This window comes from Pygocentrus nattereri, chromosome 28 (genome assembly GCF_015220715.1).
Source record: "Pygocentrus nattereri isolate fPygNat1 chromosome 28, fPygNat1.pri, whole genome shotgun sequence".
Lineage (NCBI taxonomy): Eukaryota > Metazoa > Chordata > Actinopteri > Characiformes > Serrasalmidae > Pygocentrus > Pygocentrus nattereri.
The window spans coordinates 3,541,622-3,569,121 of record NC_051238.1 but is presented as its reverse complement, the minus strand read 5'-3'; the positions used below and the strand labels follow the sequence as shown (position 1 = coordinate 3,569,121).

The 27,500-nt window shown below is 42.7% G+C and overlaps 1 protein-coding gene across 1 annotated transcript in view; it reads right to left on the bottom strand.

Moving 5' to 3' along the window:
• Positions 1-27,500, bottom strand: part of sema6bb (sema domain, transmembrane domain (TM), and cytoplasmic domain, (semaphorin) 6Bb) — a 253,112-nt gene that overhangs the window by 71,132 nt on the left and 154,480 nt on the right. The window contains exons 7-10 of the mRNA XM_037535866.1: positions 21,424-21,514; positions 19,604-19,723; positions 18,651-18,739; positions 16,376-16,593 (exon numbers count right to left, since the gene is read on the bottom strand). Coding sequence (XP_037391763.1) covers positions 16,376-16,593; positions 18,651-18,739; positions 19,604-19,723; positions 21,424-21,514 — 518 coding nt within the window. The remainder of the gene's footprint in view (positions 1-16,375; positions 16,594-18,650; positions 18,740-19,603; positions 19,724-21,423; positions 21,515-27,500) is intronic.

Here is a 27,500-nt window from a genome sequence, read left to right as displayed (position 1 = left end):
TTATTAGCTCACAGCTCGAAGGCCAGGCTAACAGTCAGGCCGGGTTAACAACACAAGGATTCCCAGTGGTTCTGTGGAACGTATCACTGTGAAACACGACACTTTTATCGATGGATTCGATGATTTTGCTTTAAAAAAGGGCATTTAATTTATGCATTTGGCAGACGGTTTGGTCTTGTGTCTCATCATGTGCAGGGCAGCCGTGTTAGCCGCTACGCTTCACCAGCCACCAGCACATCAAGAGGCAAAGCTGCCCTTGTGCAATGCCCCCCCCCCCCCCCCCCCACCCCACCACAGACCTTAAGTAGATATGAGAGGCTCTCAGGCTGAATCCAGCAGAGCAGCTCTACAGACTGATTTCGGGTTTACAACATCACACACCTCTCCACCCCTCTCTCACTCACTCCTGAGACTGGCTCTCTGCCAACCCCCCCCCCCTCTCTCTCTCTCTCTCTGCTGGAGACATGGCTTCCATCTCTGCTCTGCTCATACTGCATCCCAAACTGCACACTAAACACTTCTACTGTAAGGTATGAACTGCATACTCATCTTAATAAAGTTAAATATTTAGCAAAATACTAACATGCAGCATCGTTTTCACGCCACAATAAGACCAAACTTCTAAAGGCTTTATGGTAACACGTTCTATGAATGTCACGTTTGTAAGCATCTATAAATGCATCTATAACATGTTATAATGCACTCATAAGGAATTATAAACATGGTTATAAATGAATTTTAACACTTTATAGCCATGGTTAACATACGTTATGAATTGTTAATAGAATGCATTATAAGTTTTTATATAGTGTTAATCACATGTTACATTATAACACTGTTTATTTACACCCTGAGATGTTTCTGCGCTGCTGCTGTATCTTCAAGCCTTGTGAGCTTTTCTTACCCAGCGTCTCACTTTAAACACTCACTCCCCCTCTCCCTCTCTCTATACATTACATCCTTCTATCCCTCTTCACTCTCACTCCTCTCCCTCTCTCTATACATTACATCCTTCTATCCCTCTTCACTCTCACTCCTCTCCCTCTCTCTATACATTACATCCTTCTATCCCTCTTCACTCTCACTCCTCTCCCTCTCTCTATACATTACATCCTTCTATCCCTCTTCAATCTCACTCCTCTCCCTCTCTCTATACATTACATCCTTCTATCCCTCTTCACTCTCACTCCTCTCCCTCTCTCTATACATTACATCCTTCTATCCCTCTTCACTCTCACTCCTCTCCCTCTCTCTATATATTACATCCTTCTATCCCTCTTCACTCTCACTCCTCTCCCTCTCTCTATATATTACATCCTTCTATCCCTCTTCACTCTCACTCCTCTCCCTCTCTCTATATATTACATCCTTCTATCCCTCTTAACTCTCACTCCTCTCCCTCTCTCTATATATTACATCCTTCTATCCCTCTTCACTCTCACTCCTCTCCCTCTCTCTATATATTACATCCTTCTATCCCTCTTCACTCTCACTCCTCTCCCTCTCTCTATACATTACATCCTTCTATCCCTCTTCACTCTCACTCCTCTCCCTCTCTCTATACATTACATCCTTCTATCCCTCTTCACTCTCACTCCTCTCCCTCTCTCTATATATTACATCCTTCTATCCCTCTTCACTCTCACTCCTCTCCCTCTCTCTATACATTACATCCGTCTATCCCTCTTCACTCTCACTCCTCTCCCTCTCTCTATACATTACATCCTTCTATCCCTCTTCACTCTCACTCCTCTCCCTCTCTCTATACATTACATCCTTCTATCCCTCTTCACTCTCACTCCTCTCCCTCTCTCTATATATTACATCCTTCTATCCCTCTTCACTCTCACTCTCTCTCCCTCTCTCTATATATTACATCCTTCTATCCCTCTTCACTCTCACTCCTCTCCCCCTCTCTATATATTACATCCTTCTATCCCTCTTCACTCTCACTCCTCTCCCTCTCTCTATATATTACATTCTTCTATCCCTCTTCACTCTCACTCCTCTCCCTCTCTCTATACATTACATCCTTCTATCCCTCTTCACTCTCACTCCTCTCCCTCTCTCTCTATATAACATCCTTCTATCCCTCTTCACTCTCACTCTCTCTCCCTCTCTCTATATATTACATCCTTCTATCCCTCTTCACTCTCACTCCTCTCCCTCTCTCTATATATTACATCCTTCTATCCCTCTTCACTCTCACTCCTCTCCCTCTCTCTATACATTACATCCTTCTATCCCTCTTCACTCTCACTCCTCTCCCTCTCTCTATATATTACATCCTTCTATCTCTCTTCACTCTCACTCCTCTCCCTCTCTCTATATATTACATCCTTCTATCCCTCTTCACTCTCACTCCTCTCCCTCTCTCTATACATTACATCCTTCTATCCCTCTTCACTCTCACTCCTCTCCCTCTCTCTATACATTACATCCTTCTATCCCTCTTCCCTCTCACTCCTCTCCCTCTCTCTATACATTACATCCTTCTATCCCTCTTCACTCTCACTCCTCTCCCTCTCTCTATACATTACATCCTTCTATCCCTCTTCACTCTCACTCCTCTCCCTCTCTCTATACATTACATCCTTCTATCCCTCTTCACTCTCACTCCTCTCCCTCTCTATATATTACATCCTTCTATCCCTCTTCACTCTCACTCCTCTCCCTCTCTCTATATATTACATCCTTCTATCCCTCTTCACTCTCACTCCTCTCCCTCTCTCTATATATTACATCCTTCTATCCCTCTTCACTCTCACTCCTCTCCCTCTCTCTATATATTACATCCTTCGTCCCTCTTCACTCTCACTCCTCTCCCTCTCTCTATATATTACATCCTTCTGTCCCTCTTCACTCTCACTCCTCTCCCTCTCTCTATATATTACATCCTTCTATCCCTCTTCACTCTCACTCCTCTCCCTCTCTCTATACATTACATCCTTCTATCCCTCTTCACTCTCACTCCTCTCCCTCTCTCTATACATTACATCCTTCTATCCCTCTTCACTCTCACTCCTCTCCCTCTCTCTATACATTACATCCTTCTATCCCTCTTCACTCTCACTCCTCTCCCTCTCTCTATATATTACATCCTTCTATCCCTCTTCACTCTCACTCCTCTCCCTCTCTCTATACATTACATCCTTCTATCCCTCTTCACTCTCACTCCTCTCCCTCTCTCTATACATTACATCCTTCTATCCCTCTTCACTCTCACTCCTCTCCCTCTCTCTATATATTACATCCTTCTATCCCTCTTCACTCTCACTCCTCTCCCTCTCTCTATATATTACATCCTTCTATCCCTCTTCACTCTCACTCTCTCTCCCTCTCTCTATACATTACATCCTTCTATCCCTCTTCACTCTCACTCCTCTCCCTCTCTCTATATATTACATCCTTCTATCCCTCTTCACTCTCACTCCTCTCCCTCTCTCTATATATTACATTCTTCTATCCCTCTTCACTCTCACTCCTCTCCCTCTCTCTCTATATAACATCCTTCTATCCCTCTTCACTCTCACTCTCTCTCCCTCTCTCTATATATTACATCCTTCTATCCCTCTTCACTCTCACTCCTCTCCCTCTCTCTCTATATATTACATCCTTCTATCCCTCTTCACTCTCACTCCTCTCCCTCTCTCTATATATTACATCCTTCTATCCCTCTTCACTCTCACTCCTCTCCCTCTCTATATATTACATCCTTCTATCCCTCTTCACTCTCACTCCTCTCCCTCTCTCTATATATTACATCCTTCTATCCCTCTTCACTCTCACTCCTCTCCCTCTCTCTATACATTACATCCTTCTATCCCTCTTCACTCTCACTCCTCTCCCTCTCTCTATACATTACATCCTTCTATCCCTCTTCACTCTCACTCCTCTCCCTCTCTCTATATATTACATCCTTCTATCCCTCTTCACTCTCACTCCTCTCCCTCTCTCTATAGCATTACATCCTTCTATCCCTCTTCCTCTCTCACTCCTCTCCCTCTCTCTATACATTACATCCTTCTATCCCTCTTCACTCTCACTCCTCTCCCTCTCTCTATACATTACATCCTTCTATCCCTCTTCACTCTCACTCCTCTCCCTCTCTCTATACATTACATCCTTCTAGTCCTCTTCACTCTCACTTCCTCTTCCCTCTCTCTATATATTACATCCTTCTATCCCTCTTCACTCTCACTCCTCTCCCTCTCTCTATACATTACATCCTTCTATCCTATCCCTCTTCTCACTTCTCTCTCCTCTCTCCTCTCTCTTATATATTCACATGCCTTCTATCCCTCTTCACTCTCACTCCTCTCCCTCTCTCTATATATTACATCCTTCTATCCCTCTTCACTCTCACTCCTCTCCCTCTCTCTATATATTACATCCTTCTATCCCTCTTCACTCTCACTCCTCTCCCGATCTCTCTATATATTACATCCTTCTGTCCCTCTTCACTCTCACTCCTCTCCCTCTCTCTATATATTACATCCTTCTATCCCTCTTCACTCTCACTCCTCTCCCTCTCTCTATATATTACATCCTTCTATCCCTCTTCACTCTCACTCCTCTCCCTCTCTCTATATATTACATCCTTCTATCCCTCTTCACTCTCACTCCTCTCCCTCTCTCTATACATTACATCCTTCTATCCCTCTTCACTCTCACTCCTCTCCCTCTCTCTATACATTACATCCTTCTATCCCTCTTCACTCTCACTCCTCTCCCTCTCTCTATACATTACATCCTTCTATCCCTCTTCACTCTCACTCCTCTCCCTCTCTCTATACATTACATCCTTCTATCCCTCTTCACTCTCACTCCTCTCCCTCTCTCTATATATTACATCCTTCTATCCCTCTTCACTCTCACTCCTCTCCCTCTCTCTATACATTACATCCTTCTATCCCTCTTCACTCTCACTCCTCTCCCTCTCTCTATACATTACATCCTTCTATCCCTCTTCACTCTCACTCCTCTCCCTCTCTCTAAACTATTACATCCTTCTATCCCTCTTCCCTCTCACTCCTCTCCCTCTCTCTATACCTTACATCCTTCTATCCCTCTTCACTCTCACTCCTCTCCCTCTCTCTATATATACATCCTTCTATCCCTCTTCACTCTCACTCCTCTCCCTCTCTCTATATATTACATCCTTCATCCCTCTTCACTCTCACTCCTCTCCCTCTCTCTATACATTACATCCTTCTATCCCTCTTCACGCTCACTCCTCTCCCTCTCTCTATATATTACATCCTTCTATCCCTCTTCACTCTCACTCCTCTCCCTCTCTCTATATATTACATCCTTCTATCCCTCTTCACTCTCACTCCTCTCCCTCTCTCTATATATTACATCCTTCTATCCCTCTTCACTCTCACTCCTCTCCCTCTCTCTATATATTACATCCTTCTATCCCTCTTCACTCCACTCCTCTCCCTCTCTCTATATATTACATCCTTCTATCCCTCTTCACTCTCACTCCTCTCCCTCTCTCTTATATTACATCCTTCTATCCCTCTTCACTCTCACTCCTCTCCCTCTCTCTATATATTACATCCTTCTATCCTCTTCACTCTCACTCCTCTCCCTCTCTCTATACATTACATCCTTCTATCCCTCTTCACTCTCACTCCTCTCCCTCTCTCTATATATTACATCCTTCTATCCCTCTTCACTCTCACTCCTCTCCCTCTCTCTATATATTACATCCTTCTATCCCTCTTCACTCTCACTCCTCTCCCTCTCTCTATACATTACATCCTTCTATCCCTCTTCACTCTCACTCCTCTCCCTCTCTCTCTATATAACATCCTTCTATCCCTCTTCACTCTCACTCCTCTCCCTCTCTCTATATATTACATCCTTCTATCCCTCTTCACTCTCACTCCTCTCCCTCTCTCTATATATTACATCCTTCTATCCCTCTTCACTCTCACTCCTCTCCCTCTCTCTATAAAATACATCCTTCTATCCCTCTTCACTCTCACTCCTCTCCCTCTCTCTATACATTACATCCTTCTATCCCTCTTCACTCTCACTCCTCTCCCTCTCTCTATATATTACATCCTTCTATCCCTCTTCACTCTCACTCCTCTCCCTCTCTCTATATATTACATCCTTCTATCCCTCTTCACTCTCACTCCTCTCCCTCTCTCTATACATTACATCCTTCTATCCCTCTTCACTCTCACTCCTCTCCCTCTCTCTATACATTACATCCTTCTATCCCTCTTCACTCTCACTCCTCTCCCTCTCTCTCTACATTACATCCTTCTATCCCTCTTCACTCTCACTCCTCTCCCTCTCTCTATACATTACATCCTTCTATCCCTCTTCACTCTCACTCCTCTCCCTCTCTCTATACATTACATCCTTCTATCCCTCTTCACTCTCACTCCTCTCCCTCTCTCTATATATTACATCCTTCTATCCCTCTTCACTCTCACTCCTCTCCCTCTCTCTATATATTACATCCTTCTATCCCTCTTCACTCTCACTCCTCTCCCTCTCTCTATATATTACATCCTTCTATCCCTCTTCACTCTCACTCCTCTCCCTCTCTCTATACATTACATCCTTCTATCCCTCTTCACTCTCACTCCTCTCCCTCTCTCTATATATTACATCCTTCTATCCCTCTTCACTCTCACTCCTCTCCCTCTCTATATATTACATCCTTCTATCCTCTTCACTCTCATCCTCTCCCTCTCTCTATATATTACATCCTTCTATCCCTCTTCACTCTCACTCCTCTCCCTCTCTCTATATATTACATCCTTCTATCCCTCTTCACTCTCACTCCTCTCCCTCTCTTATATATTACATCCTTCTATCCCTCTTCACACTCTCACTCCTCTCCCTCTCTCTATATATTACATCCTTCTATCCTCTTCACTCTCACTCCTCTCCCTCTCTCTATATATTACATCCTTCTATCCCTCTTCACTCTCACTCCTCTCCCTCTCTCTATACATTACATCCTTCTATCCCTCTTCACTCTCACTCCTCTCCCTCTCTCTCTATACATTACATCCTTCTATCCCTCTTCACTCTCACTCCTCTCCCTCTCTCTATACATTACATCCTCTATCCCTCTTCACTCTCACTCCTCTCCCTCTCTCTATACATTACATCCTTCTATCCCTCTTCACTCTCACTCCTCTCCCTCTCTCTATACATTACATCCTTCTATCCCTCTTCACTCTCACTCCTCTCCCTCTCTCTATATATTACATCCTTCTATCCCTCTTCACTCTCACTCCTCTCCCTCTCTCTATATATTACATCCTTCTATCCCTCTTCACTCTCACTCCTCTCCCTCTCTCTATATATTACATCCTTCTATCCCTCTTCACTCTCACTCCTCTCCCTCTCTCTATACATTACATCCTTCTATCCCTCTTCACTCTCACTCCTCTCCCTCTCTCTATATATTACATCCTTCTATCCCTCTTCACTCTCACTCCTCTCCCTCTCTCTATATATTACATCCTTCTATCCCTCTTCACTCTCACTCCTCTCCCTCTCTCTATACATTACATCCTTCTATCCCTCTTCACTCTCACTCCTCTCCCTCTCTCTATATATTACATCCTTCTATCCCTCTTCACTCTCACTCCTCTCCCTCTCTCTATACATTACATCCTTCTATCCCTCTTCACTCTCACTCCTCTCCCTCTCTCTATACATTACATCTTTCTATCCCTCTTCACTCTCACTCCTCTCCCTCTCTCTATACATTACATCCTTCTATCCCTCTTCACTCTCACTCCTCTCCCTCTCTCTATACATTACATCCTTCTATCCCTCTTCACTCTCACTCCTCTCCCTCTCTCTATATATTACATCCTTCTATCCCTCTTCACTCTCACTCCTCTCCCTCTCTCTATATCATTACATCCTTCTATCCCTCTTCACTCTCACTCCTCTCCCTCTCTCTATACATTACATCCTTCTATCCCTCTTCACTCTCACTCCTCTCCCTCTCTCTATACATTACATCCTTCTATCCCTCTCCCACTCTCACTCCTCTCCCTCTCTCTATACATTACATCCTTCTATCCCTCTTCACTCTCACTCCTCTCCCTCTCTCTATATATTACATCCTTCTATCCCTCTTCACTCTCACTCCTCTCCCTCTCTCTATATATTACATCCTTCTATCCCTCTTCACTCTCACTCCTCTCCCTCTCTCTATATCATTACCTCCTTCTATCCCTCTTCACTCTCACTCCTCTCCCTCTCTCTATATATTACATCCTTCTATCCCTCTTCACTCTCACTCCTCTCCCTCTCTCTATATATTACATCCTTCTATCCCTCTTCACTCTCACTCCTCTCCCTCTCTCTATAATTACATCCTTCTATCCCTCTTCACTCTCACTCCTCTCCCTCTCTCTATATATTACATCCTTCTATCCCTCTTCACTCTCACTCCTCTCCCTCTCTCTATATATTACATCCTTCTATCCCTCTTCACTCTCACTCCTCTCCCTCTCTCTATATATTACATCCTTCTATCCCTCTTCACTCTCACTCCTCTCCCTCTCTCTATATATTACATCCTTCTATCCCTCTTCACTCTCACTCCTCTCCCTCTCTCTATACATTACATCCTTCTATCCCTCTTCACTCTCACTCCTCTCCCTCTCTCTATACATTACATCCTTCTATCCCTCTTCACTCTCACTCCTCTCCCTCTCTCTATATATTACATCCTTCTATCCCTCTTCACTCTCACTCCTCTCCCTCTCTCTATACATTACATCCTTCTATCCCTCTTCACTCTCACTCCTCTCCCTCTCTCTATATATTACATCCTTCTATCCCTCTTCACTCTCACTCCTCTCCCTCTCTCTATACATTACATCCTTCTATCCCTCTTCACTCTCACTCCTCTCCCTCTCTCTATACATTACATCCTTCTATCCCTCTTCACTCTCACTCCTCTCCCTCTCTCTATATATTACATCCTTCTATCCCTCTTCACTCTCACTCCTCTCCCTCTCTCTATACATTACATCCTTCTATCCCTCTTCACTCTCACTCCTCTCCCTCTCTCTATACATTACATCCTTCTATCCCTCTTCACTCTCACTCCTCTCCCTCTCTCTATACATTACATCCTTCTATCCCTCTTCACTCTCACTCCTCTCCCTCTCTCTATATATTACATCCTTCTATCCCTCTTCACTCTCACTCCTCTCCCTCTCTCTATATATTACATCCTTCTATCCCTCTTCACTCTCACTCCTCTCCCTCTCTCTATATATTACATCCTTCTATCCCTCTTCACTCTCACTCCTCTCCCTCTCTCTATACATTACATCCTTCTATCCCTCTTCACTCTCACTCCTCTCCCTCTCTCTATACATTACATCCTTCTATCCCTCTTCACTCTCACTCCTCTCCCTCTCTCTATATATTACATCCTTCTATCCCTCTTCACTCTCACTCCTCTCCCTCTCTCTATATATTACATCCTTCTATCCCTCTTCACTCTCACTCCTCTCCCTCTCTCTATATATTACATCCTTCTATCCCTCTTCACTCTCACTCCTCTCCCTCTCTCTATATATTACATCCTTCTATCCCTCTTCACTCTCACTCCTCTCCCTCTCTCTATATATTACATCCTTCTATCCCTCTTCACTCTCACTCCTCTCCCTCTCTCTATACATTACATCCTTCTATCCCTCTTCACTCTCACTCCTCTCCCTCTCTCTATACATTACATCCTTCTATCCCTCTTCACTCTCACTCCTCTCCCTCTCTCTATACATTACATCCTTCTATCCCTCTTCACTCTCACTCCTCTCCCTCTCTCTATACATTACATCCTTCTATCCCTCTTCACTCTCACTCCTCTCCCTCTCTCTATACATTACATCCTTCTATCCCTCTTCACTCTCACTCCTCTCCCTCTCTCTATATATTACATCCTTCTATCCCTCTTCACTCTCACTCCTCTCCCTCTCTCTATACATTACATCCTTCTATCCCTCTTCACTCTCACTCCTCTCCCTCTCTCTATATATTACATCCTTCTATCCCTCTTCACTCTCACTCCTCTCCCTCTCTCTATATATTACATCCTTCTATCCCTCTTCACTCTCACTCCTCTCCCTCTCTCTATACATTACATCCTTCTATCCCTCTTCACTCTCACTCCTCTCCCTCTCTCTATATATTACATCCTTCTGTCCCTCTTCACTCTCACTCCTCTCCCTCTCTCTATATATTACATCCTTCTATCCCTCTTCACTCTCACTCCTCTCCCTCTCTCTATATATTACATCCTTCTATCCCTCTTCACTCTCACTCCTCTCCCTCTCTCTATACATTACATCCTTCTATCCCTCTTCACTCTCACTCCTCTCCCTCTCTATATATTACATCCTTCTATCCCTCTTCACTCTCACTCCTCTCCCTCTCTCTATATATTACATCCTTCTATCCCTCTTCACTCTCACTCCTCTCCCTCTCTCTATACATTACATCCTTCTATCCCTCTTCACTCTCACTCCTCTCCCTCTCTCTATACATTACATCCTTCTATCCCTCTTCCCTCTCACTCCTCTCCCTCTCTCTATACATTACATCCTTCTATCCCTCTTCACTCTCACTCCTCTCCCTCTCTCTATACATTACATCCTTCTATCCCTCTTCACTCTCACTCCTCTCCCTCTCTCTATACATTACATCCTTCTATCCCTCTTCACTCTCACTCCTCTCCCTCTCTCTATACATTACATCCTTCTATCCCTCTTCACTCTCACTCCTCTCCCTCTCTCTATACATTACATCCTTCTATCCCTCTTCACTCTCACTCCTCTCCCTCTCTCTATATATTACATCCTTCTATCCCTCTTCACTCTCACTCCTCTCCCTCTCTCTATATATTACATCCTTCTATCCCTCTTCACTCTCACTCCTCTCCCTCTCTCTATATATTACATCCTTCTATCCCTCTTCACTCTCACTCCTCTCCCTCTCTCTATATATTACATCCTTCTATCCCTCTTCACTCTCACTCCTCTCCCTCTCTCTATATATTACATCCTTCTATCCCTCTTCACTCTCACTCCTCTCCCTCTCTCTATACATTACATCCTTCTATCCCTCTTCACTCTCACTCCTCTCCCTCTCTCTATACATTACATCCTTCTATCCCTCTTCACTCTCACTTCCTCTCCCTCTCTCTATATATTACATCCTTCTATCCCTCTTCACTCTCACTCCTCTCCCTCTCTCTATACATTACATCCTTCTATCCCTCTTCACTCTCACTCCTCTCCCTCTCTCTATACATTACATCCTTCTATCCCTCTTCACTCTCACTCCTCTCCCTCTCTCTATACATTACATCCTTCTATCCCTCTTCACTCTCACACCTCTCCCTCTCTCTATATATTACATCCTTCTATCCCTCTTCACTCTCACTCCTCTCCCTCTCTCTATACATTACATCCTTCTATCCCTCTTCACTCTCACTCCTCTCCCTCTCTCTATATATTACATCCTTCTATCCCTCTTCACTCTCACTCCTCTCCCTCTCTCTATACATTACATCCTTCTATCCCTCTTCACTCTCACTCCTCTCCCTCTCTCTATATATTACATCCTTCTATCCCTCTTCACTCTCACTCCTCTCCCTCTCTCTATATATTACATCCTTCTATCCCTCTTCACTCTCACTCCTCTCCCTCTCTCTATATATTACATCCTTCTATCCCTCTTCCCTCTCACTCCTCTCCCTCTCTCTATACATTACATCCTTCTATCCCTCTTCACTCTCACTCCTCTCCCTCTCTCTATACATTACATCCTTCTATCCCTCTTCACTCTCACTCCTCTCCCTCTCTCTATATATTACATCCTTCTATCCCTCTTCACTCTCACTCCTCTCCCTCTCTCTATATATTACATCCTTCTATCCCTCTTCACTCTCACTCCTCTCCCTCTCTCTATATATTACATCCTTCTAGTCCCTCTTCACTCTCACTCCTCTCCCTCTCTCTATACATTACATCCTTCTATCCCTCTTCACTCTCACTCCTCTCCCTCTCTCTATATATTACATCCTTCTATCCCTCTTCACTCTCACTCCTCTCCCTCTCTCTATACATTACATCCTTCTATCCCTCTTCACTCTCACTCCTCTCCCTCTCTCTATATATTACATCCTTCTATCCCTCTTCACTCTCACTCCTCTCCCTCTCTCTATATATTACATCCTTCTATCCCTCTTCACTCTCACTCCTCTCCCTCTCTCTATACATTACATCCTTCTATCCCTCTTCACTCTCACTCCTCTCCCTCTCTCTATATATTACATCCTTCTATCCCTCTTCACTCTCACTCCTCTCCCTCTCTCTATATATTACATCCTTCTATCCCTCTTCACTCTCACTCCTCTCCCTCTCTCTATATATTACATCCTTCTATCCCTCTTCACTCTCACTCCTCTCCCTCTCTCTATATATTACATCCTTCTATCCCTCTTCACTCTCACTCCTCTCCCTCTCTATATATTACATCCTTCTATCCCTCTTCACTCTCACTCCTCTCCCTCTCTCTATACATTACATCCTTCTATCCCTCTTCACTCTCACTCCTCTCCCTCTCTCTATATATTACATCCTTCTATCCCTCTTCACTCTCACTCCTCTCCCTCTCTCTATATATTACATCCTTCTATCCCTCTTCACTCTCACTCCTCTCCCTCTCTCTCTATATTACATCCTTCTATCCCTCTTCACTCTCACTCCTCTCCCTCTCTCTATACATTACATCCTTCTATCCCTCTTCACTCTCACTCCTCTCCCTCTCTCTATATATTACATCCTTCTATCCCTCTTCACTCTCACTCCTCTCCCTCTCTCTATACATTACATCCTTCTATCCCTCTTCACTCTCACTCCTCTCCCTCTCTCTCTATATTACATCCTTCTATCCCTCTTCACTCTCACTCCTCTCCCTCTCTCTATACATTACATCCTTCTATCCCTCTTCACTCTCACTCCTCTCCCTCTCTCTATATATTACATCCTTCTATCCCTCTTCACTCTCACTCCTCTCCCTCTCTCTATATATTACATCCTTCTATCCCTCTTCACTCTCACTCCTCTCCCTCTCTCTATACATTACATCCTTCTATCCCTCTTCACTCTCACTCCTCTCCCTCTCTCTCTATATTACATCCTTCTATCCCTCTTCACTCTCACTCCTCTCCCTCTCTCTATACATTACATCCTTCTATCCCTCTTCACTCTCACTCCTCTCCCTCTCTCTATACATTACATCCTTCTATCCCTCTTCACTCTCACTCCTCTCCCTCTCTCTATACATTACATCCTTCTATCCCTCTTCACTCTCACTCCTCTCCCTCTCTCTCTATATTACATCCTTCTATCCCTCTTCACTCTCACTCCTCTCCCTCTCTCTATACATTACATCCTTCTATCCCTCTTCACTCTCACTCCTCTCCCTCTCTCTATACATTACATCTTTCTATCCCTCTTCACTCTCACTCCTCTCCCTCTCTCTATATATTACATCCTTCTATCCCTCTTCACTCTCACTCCTCTCCCTCTCTCTATATATTACATCCTTCTATCCCTCTTCACTCTCACTCCTCTCCCTCTCTCTATATATTACATCCTTCTATCCTTCTTCACTCTCACTCCTCTCCCTCTCTCTATACATTACATCCTTCTATCCCTCTTCACTCTCACTCCTCTCCCTCTCTCTATACATTACATCCTTCTATCCCTCTTCACTCTCACTCCTCTCCCTCTCTCTCTATATTACATCCTTCTATCCCTCTTCACTCTCACTCCTCTCCCTCTCTCTATACATTACATCCTTCTATCCCTCTTCACTCTCACTCCTCTCCCTCTCTCTATACATTACATCTTTCTATCCCTCTTCACTCTCACTCCTCTCCCTCTCTCTATATATTACATCCTTCTATCCCTCTTCACTCTCACTCCTCTCCCTCTCTCTATATATTACATCCTTCTATCCCTCTTCACTCTCACTCCTCTCCCTCTCTCTATATATTACATCCTTCTATCCCTCTTCACTCTCACTCCTCTCCCTCTCTCTATACATTACATCCTTCTATCCCTCTTCACTCTCACTCCTCTCCCTCTCTCTATATATTACATCCTTCTATCCCTCTTCACTCTCACTCCTCTCCCTCTCTCTATATATTACATCCTTCTATCCCTCTTCACTCTCACTCCTCTCCCTCTCTCTATATATTACATCCTTCTATCCCTCTTCACTCTCACTCCTCTCCCTCTCTCTATATATTACATCCTTCTATCCCTTTTCCCTCTTTCTCTCTCACTTCGCCCCCCCCCCTCTCTCTCTCCTCCAAGGACACTCAATGGTCAGGAAACGGACTATTCCTGTATGAAAACACTCTGAGGATGGATGTATTCAGTCCTACTTTGGAGAAATACACAAACAAGAAAAATCTTCAAAGCGCAAAATAATTTCTCAAACTGCTGCACAAACACAAAGCTCACGCAGAGAAGTGCAGGCAGACGGAGCTCGGGGCACAATTACTCAAAACACAACCACAGAAACAGAGTCAGAGTCAAAATATTATGCTAAGCGTCGTTAAAAGTCATTCAGACAGTATGGATCCCATTAGTCTATTAGTTCCCACAGAGTGCATGAACGCATCACTTCCTCTTTCCCACAATCCTGCCCGCTGTGTCCGCCACCACACGCCACCACGCTAGCTCGCTATCCGGCAGCGCGGCCATTTGTCTGGAAGCTCTTTAAGAGACCACACATACACAAAGACCCCCTTGCGGCGCCCCCCCCGCTTGTGTTTGTATTTGTGTGTTCAGCTGGGAATCTCTGACACTGTGGAATTGATCACCGACATCATCTTCCCCCTCGACATTCTTAAAAGATACAAAGAAAACAAGGCTCCCAACAACCACCTGGAAGAGCTGGTAGACACCAAACTGCCCCCAGTGTTCAGTGACTCACTGAACACACTGATATTTTATATAGTTTTTGAGGTTTTTGGGTAATTTCCTGTTAAATGAGCAGCTGTTTTGACTGGAAGTTACATATGTGTAGGATTTTTAAGACAGTACTATTCATAGTTTGGTCACTAGACGTGTTGGAATTCTGCAAAGGATGGCTTTTAAAGGGTTCTTAACTAAAGACAACGGTTCTATATAGAACCAGGAACACTCAAAGAACCATTTGCATGCTTCCTTGGTCCTCTGCATAGTGAAATGCACTGTATGTGATTCTATAGAGCACCAACAAGGATTTGCCTATTGTAAATGCTTATAAGCTTGACATCATAAAAACAGCAGAGCCTTTTTGGTACTATATAGATCCCTTTTCAAAAGGGTTCTATATGGAACCATATACAACAGCCTAGTTTAGGTCCTAAATGAAAGATCACTTCCAATTTGTCAGCGTAAATGGGGAGTTACATAGAAAACTGCAGTGTGGTGTACCACAGGGATCTGTTTTCGGGCCCCTAATGTTATCCCTGTTATCCCAATCTCGCTCTCTCTTTCTCTGGCACCTTCTCTCTTTCCATTTCTCTTCCTCTCTGCCTCTCTTTCTCTCTCTCCTCTCTTTTTTATCCCTCTACATTTCTTTCTGTTCTCTCACTCTATCTTTAGTAGCTGGGCCTTGTACTTTTCTCTCTGCCATTCTCTCCCTCTTTAGAGGTGGAATCACTGTTTCTCTCTTTGTTCCCTTTCTCTTATCCCTCTCTCTCTCGTTCCCATGCTCTTTCCTGTCATTATTTCTGTCGAAATACACTCTTTTGCCCTGATTGTAAAATATATGCCTTTTTCCTCCTCTCAGGGAAATACCTGCTATCACTCGCTCACATCCTTCACTCTCTCCCTTTCATTTTTTTATCTCTCAGCTTCTCATCCATGCTCTCTCTCTCTTTCACTCTTTCTCTCCCCCCTCGCTCTTTCCATCTAGCCGCTAGCTGTGGAGTGTTATGTGTGTGAAGTGGAGCCAAAATGTGGGTCTCTCCACCCAAATCCAATCAAACGGAGCAGCGGATCGCAGCTAAATTTATCCAGTTATAAGGGCACTCAGCCAACACATTTCCCCTACATCGATAAAGTATTCCTCCATCCTGATATCATTTTTAAAAGCTTGAATTAATAAGGATAAGCCGACGTGTCATGTGAGCATCATTGTGGTTCATATTTATTATCAAATCAACACTGTTTTAATGAAAAATAGCTGATTGACTAGCAGGCTGCATTCATTTCACTGGTCTATTTTGCTTCACATGCATGTTTACCCATCTTATGACTTCATTCTGGTTGCCTTCACTCCTCATTCATGCGTGCGATACCTGTTGGATGGTGTGGAGAACACAGCCAGTATGATGTCTCGGCCGTGCAGGCGGAGGATGGGGCTGGTGGAGTGCAGCAGATTAAAGTAGAAGTGCGAATCTCCAGGGATGGAGCAGTTCAATCTGGCCTTCAGAAACGATGTCCACTGCTTCTCCAACACCCGCTGAGAACCACCCATGTCACTCTTACACACGCGAGCCACACGGGAGACCACCACCTGGCACACGTACAAGTTTTTATATACAGGGTCCTATTATTGGAAGAAAACCTCGTATCTCCAAAAATAGTAACTTTACAGGAGAAGAAAATGACATACTTTACTTTTAATGTAAGTCAATGGAACCAGACATTTGTTCAAGTCATTCTGGGTCATTTCGTTTTATCCATTCATCGTGAAGTTTACACACAATGTAAAGGGCGACAGGCATTTTAAAATTATGCCAACAACGGAAGATTACGAGCTTTTCTTCTGAAAACGACGGTATGCAACTAATATATACCTATATTATATATTCACTGCTATCTCCATTTGCGTTTTTCAGTTTTTGACTTCATTTGAAATTTCCTGTTGTCTCTTTACATTGTTTGTAAATTTCATGATAAATGGATCAATAGAAATGGTCCAAAACCACTTGTAAAAAAGTTTGGTTCTATTGACTTACATTAAAAGTAAAGTATGTCTTTTTCATCTCCTGTAAAGTTACCATTTGGGACATATGAGGTTTTGTTCCAGCAGCAGTGATATGTAAATATTTATATATAATATGTCCCATGTGCACTATATAAAAGTAAATACTCATATGAAACAATTATATTTTCCATATGTGTGTACATATTACAGCTTACACACACACACACACACACACACAAACACACACACACACCTATATATATATATATATATATAAAAAGGCTGTAATATGTACACACATATGGAAAATATAATTGTATTTACCTCCTTGTTTCTACGCTCACTGTCCACTTTATCAGCTCCACTTACTGTATAGCTGCACTCTGTAGTTCTACAGTTACAGACTGTAGTCCATCTGTTTCTCTGATACTCTGTTACCCTGTTCTTCAGTGGTCAGGACCCCCATGGACCCTCACAGAGCAGGTACTGTTTGGGTGGTGGATCATTCTCAGCACTGCAGCAACACTGACATGGTGGTGGTGTGTTAGTGTGTTGTGCTGGTGTGAGTGGATCAGACACAGCAGTGCTGCCGGAGTTTTTAAACACTGTGTCCACTCACTGTCCACTCTATTAGACACTCCTACCTTGTAGACGACACTCCTACCTCTAGTCCTTCATCAGTGGTCACAGGACGCTGTTGGCTGGATATTTCTGGTTGGTGGACTATTCTCAGTCCAGCAGCGACACTGAGGTGTTTAAAAACTCCAGCAGCACTGCTGTGTCTGATCCACTCACACCAGCGCAACACACACTAACACACCACCACCACGTCAGTGTTACTGCACTGCTGAGAATGACCCACCACCCAAATAGTACCTGCTCTGTGAGGGTCCTGATCGTTGAAGAACAGCGAGACAGAGAATGCAGAGGAACAGATGGACTACAGTGTGTAACTGAACTAAAAAGTTCTCACAGTGATGGTCCAAATCACAACATACCTGTCTGGAGCATATATTGAAAACAATTTGTATGGTAAGCACTCTGTGAGACTGTAATGTAGAATGAAGACTATAATACTCTTGATGAATTAATAAAAAGTAAACCACTCAACCTTTAAATCCCCCAGGATTTTCATTTGGCAGAGTTTCCTACTGTTATTGTTGTTCTGACTCAGAACTGTAAACTAGCATAATTAATTCATGAAAATGTCAGTGCTTTCCATATCGTGGTTCAGTGGGCAATTTAAACTGCGTGAAAACCACAGCAGTCCCGCTAACTCGGCGCTCCGTAAGAGCGGACTGCTGCCGAAAGCAAAAACCCACCGAATTAGGCATCGCTAATTAGCCAGATAAAAGGAGTCCTTGTTATTCGGCCAGAGACACGGTCTAAAGTGGAAATGAATGATGCCGTTTGAGCAACAGCGAGAGGAAAATATCTCCTCCATCTAATTTGCTCCCAGAAGTTTTAGAGGGCAGGTTTATTAAATTATATATACAGCTCAAAAATGAAGGCGAAAAGGTCGTAACACACACGTTGATATTTATATATATAATGATATTATATCTCATTTGCTCTTTACTCTTCTCCCTTTTTTATCACTACTCTTTTCTCCTTCCCCATTTTCCTCTCCTCTCTTTCCTCACCTTCTCCAGGTAGTTGAACTCCATGGCCATCTCTCTGAAGAAGAAGTAAATGTGAGGTCCCCACTCCACAGCGCTGACGAAGTAAGGCTCTGTGAACAAAGACACAAAGTCATCATCAAACACTCAGGAGGGAAAAAACAAATATACTGGCTGTGGTGTTCATAGTATTTTCAGGAGCCAGTACCTATATGGAATACTATGTACCATATACATTATATATATATATAAAGTATCTATATAGAAGAATAAAATGTCCTGCATATATTATATTTCATGTATGTTACTGTTTAGAATAATAAGCGTCAATATATGTACCATATATACACCGACACACACACACACACACACACACACACACACACACACACACACACACACATATATATATATATATATATATATATATATATATATATATATATATATTGCTGTTGTCGTAACAAAACCTTGTATCTCGATTTTTGTCCTTTTCCGGTTTTTAAAGCCGGTTGTTCTTTACATTGTGTGTAAATTTCATGATGAATGGACTAAACAAAATGACCCAAAATGACTTGGAAAGACGTCTGGTTCCATTGACTTACATTAAAAGTAAAGCGTGTTTTTTCCTTCCCCTATAAAGTTACCACTGCGGAGATACGAGGTTTTGCTGTGACAGCGTCTATAAGTCAGTATCCACTTGGAATAATAATAAGTCCCTACAGTTCTCATATACAAACTCAGCTCGGAAAAAAGTGGGTAAAGTGTGGGAAATGATAATAAACCAAGAAGCGGTGAATAACAAATCCTATTTGATCTGTATTCATTTAAAAACTGTACAAAAAGGCTTTGCGTCCCCCCGCCGGGATGTTTTTATCCTGAAAATGTACGAAAACAAACGCGCACACCCGTAATTTACACGGCTCTGCTGACTGTACAGAAGCACAGTGTGTGTACGATGTTTATCACTGTCCCACCTCTGAACCACTTGGAGTCGTGTTTGACGGTGCGGAGAGCAGGACTGTCCCCCAAACTCCTGTAGATCACCGCATCTATGGCCAGGAAATCGGTCACTGTGGCAGTGAAGAGGTTTCCATCTGCAGAACCAATACATATATGCACATATTATATATAAATATGTCTATACACAAACACACAAGCTGTTAATCTGTTGTGGGAAATGCCGTACAGAGTACATTTATGGATTTAATAAACTCCTACTGCACCTCCAATATATCCTTAACTTATTACTTCATATTTCATTCCTCTGCAGTTTGTGAGCCTCTAACGCAGTGCTCGGGGCTTAGCATGTGTATATGATTACAGCCGGAGACAGACATAAATACTGTCCGTGAATGAGCGTGTAATTAAGACAGATAATTGACGAGGAGCTCAGAGGCGCTTTAACAAAGAAATCTCTATATATGCTTCCAGTAATCAGCAGCAGTCATTTCCTGCAGGGTGTTATTGTGCAATTCATGGAAAGCTGGAGACCACGGCGGGACAGGAGTGGACAAACATGCTGAAAAGTGGAAGACAGGCAGGCTGTGTCCAGCACTCCTCCACAGCTCCCACTCTGGGCTCTGAATAGCATATTTGTGTATATATATATAATAAATAGTGATTTTCTGGACGTTACTGTGTTTGTGTGTTTGTTTACCCATTTCCAAGCCTCTCCTTGAGGAAGCCCAGTATTATATGTAGTAATAAAGCAGCTCCTGGTTTGACCAATCAGTGCTCAGTAAATTGAGCTCATGATGTAATTGATGATATTAACGAGTCTCTGTGGCGGCTGTGAAGGTGTCAAGGAAAAATATGGACCCAAGAAATTCTTGTTACTGTTTATAGTTTTTCTGTTTATTTGAATTATAAATACGACTTTATTCTGATGTATATTGTGATAAACTCACTGCTGAGGGAAAGTGTTTAAACATTAGCTTAGATGCCTAAAACTCTCACACAGTCCTGTACATCATTTACAGTTAGATAACATATGAAGTGTATAAAGTTAATGTAAAGAGATGTTTGGAAATGATTTTGGACCATGAAAAGGACAGATTTTCAAATATTACACAAAATAATCAAAAAACAGAATGAACAGAATGAACATCGTCCAATTTCCTTGGGTCTCCATTCACGTCCGGTGTCTGATTCAGAGTCTCACTGTGACTGTGATTCTTTTTCTGATTCTAATTCTAGACTTAGATTTGAATTCAGGTTGTAACTGTGACTCATTCTACTTCTAATTCTCTCATTCAAACTGCCATTTTGATACTGATTCCAATTCTGATTCTGATACTTTTAAAGATTTTTCTGATTCTGATTATTTTTTTCAGATTCTAATTCTCTAAATTTAATTCTTAGACTCTGATTCTAATTCGGACTTGGATTGAAATTCAGACTGTAGCTGTGATTCATTCTACTTCTAATTCTCTCATTCAAACTGATTCTGATTCTTTTTCATTTTGTTAGTTTTTTCTGATTCTAACATACATTACAAATTTGATTCTAATTCAGATTCCAATTCTAATTCTTATTCAGATTCGGATTCAAACTGCAATTCTGATTCTCATTTTAATTGCGACTGTGATTCTGACTGCAACTGCAATTCAGATTCTGATTCCGAGCGTCCCACTGATTCTTTTTACGATTCAAAATTTGATTCTATTTCTGATTCTTATTCCAATTCTGAATTTGATTCTAGTTCTGATTCCAGTGTTGTTTCTGATTCTAATCATAATTTTGATTCGGATTCTTTTTTACTTTGATTCTTTTTTCGGATTCTGATGACACTTACCTGCAAACAGAGCCACGTTGGCATGTTTTGGGTCATAAGGGCAGCGAGCCATCCCACTGACCGTCTCACCCACCATTTCCAGAGTGTCTCCCTGCGCACACACACACACACACACACACACACACACACACACACACACACACACACACACACACACACACACACACACACAAAATGTGGTATTAAGGAGAGGTCAGTAAAGAGCTGCTCTGGCTCATAGTCAGTAAACCGTAGGAGGATAACTGAACAAAAACATTCATCGTGCTGTAAAAGGTACAGCTGGCTGATCCCAGAGCGAGTCAGAGAGAGAGAGATATAGAGCTGGAAGAGAAGAGGAATGGAGAGAAAGAACGAAAGAAAGACACAAACGCACACACATTCACTAAAACGGGGGTCCTGGCGCAGTTACTCGACTCATTTGAAGGTTCTGCTGATGAGAAATAACGATTTGCTGTCGTTTCATTAAAACTAACTCGAAATAAATTCTTGCTCTCTCGCTCCCTCCATCACTCTCTCTCTCTCTCTCTCTCCCTCTCTACTTCCCTCACTCTCTCCCTCTCTCATTCCCTAACTCTCTCTTTCTCTCTCTCGCTCTCTCTCTCTTCCTCCGTCTCCTTCCCTCACTCTTTTTCTCAGTCTCTCTCTATCTCCCTCCCTCACTCTCTACCTCACTTTCTCTCTCTCACTCTCTCTCTCTCCTTCCCTCACACTCTCTCTCTCTTCCTCAGTCTCTCACTCCCTCCATCACTCTCTCTCTCTCCTTCCCTCTCTCTCTTTTTTCTCAGTCTTTCTCTCTCTCCCTCCCTCACTCTCTCTGTCGCTCCCTCCATCACTCTCTCTCTCTTGCTCCTTCTCTCTCTCCCTCTCTCCTTCCCTCACTCTCTCTTTTTCTGTCTCTCTCTCTTCCTCAGACTCTCTCTCACTCTCTCTCTTGCTCTCTCTCTCTCTCCTTCCCTCTCTCTCTTTTCTCTCAGTCTTTCTCTCTCTCCCTCCCTCACTCTCTCTGTCGCTCCCTCTCTCCCTCACTCCTTCTTTCTCTCTCTCTCTCCTTCCCTCACTCTATCTTTTTCTGTCTCTCTCTCTTCCTCAGACTCTCTCTCACTCACTCTCTCTCTCCTTCCCTCTCTCTCTTTTTTCTCAGTCTTTCTCTCTCTCCCTCCCTCACTCTCTCTGTCGCTCCCTCTCTCCCTCACTCTTTCTTTCTCTCTCTCTCTCTCTCTCCTTCCCTCACTATCTTTTTCTGTCTCTCTCTCTCTCTCTCTCTCTCGCTGTCTCTCCCTCTCTCTCTCTCTCGCTCTGTCTCTCCCTCTCTCTCCCTCTGTCTCTCTTTCTCACTCACTCGTACAGGTGTAATGTCTCATTAGCAGTGTTTGCTAATGCTCTTTGTGTTCTATCACTTCGTCTCCATGGTGACAGACTAAACGACTCGCTCTCTTCCTCATCCTCCTCGCACGCCTCTCTCTTTCACTAACTTTTGTAATAAAGAGCCCGACAGAAACGAGGGGAACCAGCAGAGCGGATGATTAATATTTCTGTCTTTATGTCTCATTATTTATTTATTAATTTATTTGTTGTCTATTTGTCAGGGTTTTTTATCATTAGTGTAATTGGAGCGGCAGAGGACGCTGGGATACGGCTCAGGTGTGATGTTTCTGGATGGAAGATGAAAGCCGATGCTGCGGGAGGAATTGTAAGCGATCGCGGCGTCTATTCATGTGACGTGAGCTTTCAGCACGAGAGAAACACTCCAGACAGATAAAAGACACCCAGCACACAAACACCTGCACACCCAGCACACAAACACCTGCACACCCAGCACACAAATAACACCGAGAGCGGCGACACGACAGAGCTGGGAAAGGAAAACGGCCTTTAGAGCGACTAAATACTTTTTCCCTGAAATAATATCGGAGGCACTTTACAGATCAGTAATGTGGGTGATGATCAGATTTCTGCACTTATCTGATTATTCAAATGGTCATGTAAACAGCACAGTCAGATTTCTTAGATCAGATTTTAGCTCAGTAATCAGATTAGCTCAGTGCTGTAAACTCTTACTCGGGTTTCATTCGGATTTCTCAGTCTGCGCATGTGGAAAACAGACTGGAAATAAGCAGCAGCATTCCCACGAGACACAGCAAAACACTTTATGGAGCGAAGCTGAAACCAAATATGCCTGATGAAGTGAGGGGTGTAAATATTCTTCATTTTCTAGATGATGTATGTTCATATTTTCAGGTAAAGGGGTGGGATGTTTTGATGATCTGCAGTAGAAAGTTTACGTTTACATCGCATCATCTTCTGTGAGTTTATTGTCAGAAATCTGATTACTGTCTGACTCATGGAGACCAGGACTTTCCCCATTATCGGATTACTCAAGAGCATGTAGACGTGTTGATCGGACTACTGACAAAATCAGACTTTCTGCAGTTATGGGATTATTAAGTTCATGTAAACGTACTCAGTGACGTGATCACATGAACCATGAAAAAAGCCATGGGAGAAGGGAATGCTATGCAGTAAACAGCTTTAAAACTCAAACTCGAACCCCACAGGTCAGTAGAGCACGATGTGCCCTTTCCAACAAGTCCTGGATCGCACTGCTAACCTTCAGGGAACCGAAGACACAGACCCTGGAACCTTGCATATTTGTATCCTACTTAGGCACACACCCTAGGCGGCCTTTCCGGAACTCTAACCCACGGCTCAGGTCTGTGGATCCAGAGGAATTTAGAGCGGCGTGTCTCAAACTTCACAGGATTATAAGAATATATGAGTTTTGAAATGATTTCTCCATCTTTTTGTCAGATCCAGTAATAGTACACACTTAAAATGATGGTTCTTTAAGGGTTCTTTAGCAATGAAAATGGTTCTATATAGAACCATGAACCATGATGAAAGGGTTCTTTGCATTGTGTAAGGGTTCTTCAGATTGTGTTTCATATGGTTCTATATAGAACCATCTACCGGACATTCTCCATCAATCTGAAGAACGTTTCACAGTGCAAAGAACCCTTTAATCAAAAAACTGGACATGACCCTCCTAGCTTTGGGGCTAAAACCAAAGAAGCTAACTTCAGACACAGAACGTCCTGATGGACAACTTTTAGGATAAGCGAAAAATCAGATAAAAATTATTTGTTTTTCACTTTAAAACAGCACAATTAACCTGAATGGATGGAGGGGCATCACGTGACTAACAGCAGCATCACTTATTTTGCCTCTAAAAGGTGAAAATAGCCCTGAAAAGCGTCTGTGGCAGAACAGAGAGGGGTTCAGCACACGCTCTGAAAGCAGCAGAGATCAATAACGCTTCAATCATTTATACTGATGGCTCAGAGAAACAGGGAGAGGCGCTCAGGGGAGCGGACGTGGGGGGAATTGCCTTCAGACTATGCATGTATGACAGTGAGGGTCTGTGTCTGTATCTGTCAGGTAGAAGAAAAGGCCTAATGATTTCTGGGCTTTTTGTGATTTTAGATTGATTTGTATTTTCTAAAACTGGAGCTGAACCGAACATCTTAGATTAACTGCCAGCATAACAAGAAGGAGACAAAGGAATCATCCAATCACAGTTTTATTTACAGTGAGTTTGTGAGAAAACAACTAAGTCCTTCTGGAAGTTCTAGATATGTCCATGACTCTGAATACGAGCTGTAGTCTAAGCAGGTTTGGGTTAGTTCTTAGTATCATCCAATTTGCTTTGGAATCTGCTTTGGGCCCACCTCAGATTCAACGTCTGATTCTAATTGCAATTGTGACTCTTACTGATTCTGATTTAGACTTAAATTCAGATTGTAATCTGTAATTGACTCAATGTAATCCTGGCATTCCTGTAATTCTGTACTGATCCTGATTCAGATTTTTTTTATTTTGATGTTTTCTGATTCTGACTTTTTTCTAATTCTAATTCTGATTCTAAATTTGATTCTAATTCAGTTTCTGATTCCAATTCTGACTCTCACTGTGAAACAAAATCAGATTTTGTTTCTGACTCTGATTCTGATTCTAATTCTGATATTGACATTCAAATTCAGATTGTGATTTCAACTCAGACCAATTCTAATTCTGATTCTAAATTTGATTCTAATTCAGTTTCTGATTCCAATTCTGATTCTCACTGTGAAACAAAATCTGATTTTGTGTTTCTGACTCTGATTTTGATTCTAATTGTGTTTGTGACTAAGACTCTCTGATTCAGATTCTAATTCTGATACTGACATTCAAATTCAGATTGTGATTTCAACTCAGACTAATTCTAATTCTCTCATTCTAACTGCATTTTTGACAGGGACCCTAATTGTAATTCTGATTCTGATTCTAAATCTGATTGCAATTCTGATTCAGAGTATGATTTTAATTGTATTTCTGATCATTTTTATTTAATAGAATTGTCAGGCTTGCTGTATTCAGAGCTGAACTGAAGGCTTTACATGTTAGACTAACTATCAACATAACCAGAAGGAGACAAAGGAATCAATCAATCAACGTCTGTGAATATACGAGCCGTAGTCTAAGCAGGTTTCGGTTAGTTGTTAGTATCATCCAATTTGTGGATTGGATTTGGGCTTTCTGATTTGGACTTCTATTCAAATTCAGATTGTGATTTTGACTCAGACTAATTCTAATTCTCTCACTCTAACTGCATTTTGACACTGGTCCTAATTCTTACTATGATTCTGATTATTTTTCTGATTTTAATTCTCATTCTAATTCAGATTCCGATTCTCATTCTAAGTGTGACTGTAACTGTGTTCCAGTTCTGATTCAGCATCTGATTTGAATTATGTTTTTGATCATTTATATTTAATAGAATTGTCATGCTTGCTGTATTTAGAGCTGAACTGAAGGCCTTATGTCATGCATCCTCCAAGTACCTCAGTCGATTCGGATTTTCAATCTCCCAGAATCCTCTGGGAAATCACCTAACTGCCACGCAAACGACAGACAACGATACTCACCTGGACTTCCCAGAACTCTCCGGGAGGTCACCTGACTCCTCATGTGACTGTGCGCTCCTATCAGCGATCTCGCTCTCCTGAGTACTAATTCCATCTTCGCCTGTGTTTATGATCATGTGACAGACTTAGCTCAGTATTTAAGCCTGGGCTTTAGATAGGACTGGTGTGAAGTACTGCCTCCTTTCTGTGAGCTACTGAGCGCTTATTCTGATCTGTGATCTTGTGTATGACCACTGACTTTCTTGTTTTGACTTCGTGCCTTTTTGCCTTGCCCTTTTGGATTGTTTGCCTGATTATTGTTTTTGGATCTTGACCCTCTCCCTTTACTTTGACTCCGTTTTTGCCTTTCCCATTTTGGACAGTCCACCATGTGGAATAATTTTGGTTTTCTTATTCTTATGCCTTCTGGAACTGACCCGTGCCCGTTTTCTGACGACGACCTTGGATTGTGATAATACCAGTAAAGCCTCCTCTTGTTTTGACATCAGCGAGCGTCTGAATCTGTTTGACATGTTGCACCTTACAGGTCAGAGGAACAGGTCACACCTTATACACTCTCCTAGTGTTACAGACTACGTTTCCCAAGACACCTTGGGAGATCACGTGAATGCTGACTTCCCTATAGAATTGGAGTCCCTCTTGGACTCCATTACCCAGGAGTCAAGCGGGGACCACATGACCTGTGACGATCAGCCTTGCACCCATCAGCACTCTCAGTCACCAGATTATCGACTGGTTTCACCTGTGTGGTTGTGTCATATGACTGGTTTAGTGTAGTATTTAAGCCCGGGCTTCAGACAGGCTACGCTGTGTGAGCGTTTTTCTGAGTTTTGTTTGACCCTGATCTTGTTTTTCTGACTCTGCTTTTTGCTTTACCCTTTTGCACTTTTGCTGGATATTGGACTTGTGATTTTGAACCTTTTGGCCTGTTGTTTCGACCGAGTCTTTTGGAATGCCCTTTGGATTTGTTTGCCTGGTGAGATCATCATATTTGTGACCATTTATCGTTTTCTAGTTTCGACCCACGCCTGTACTTGGACTACGACTCTGCCTTGTGTTAATAAAGCCACTCTTCTCGGTTTTATCCGCACGTGTCTGAACATTTGCTGACTGCTT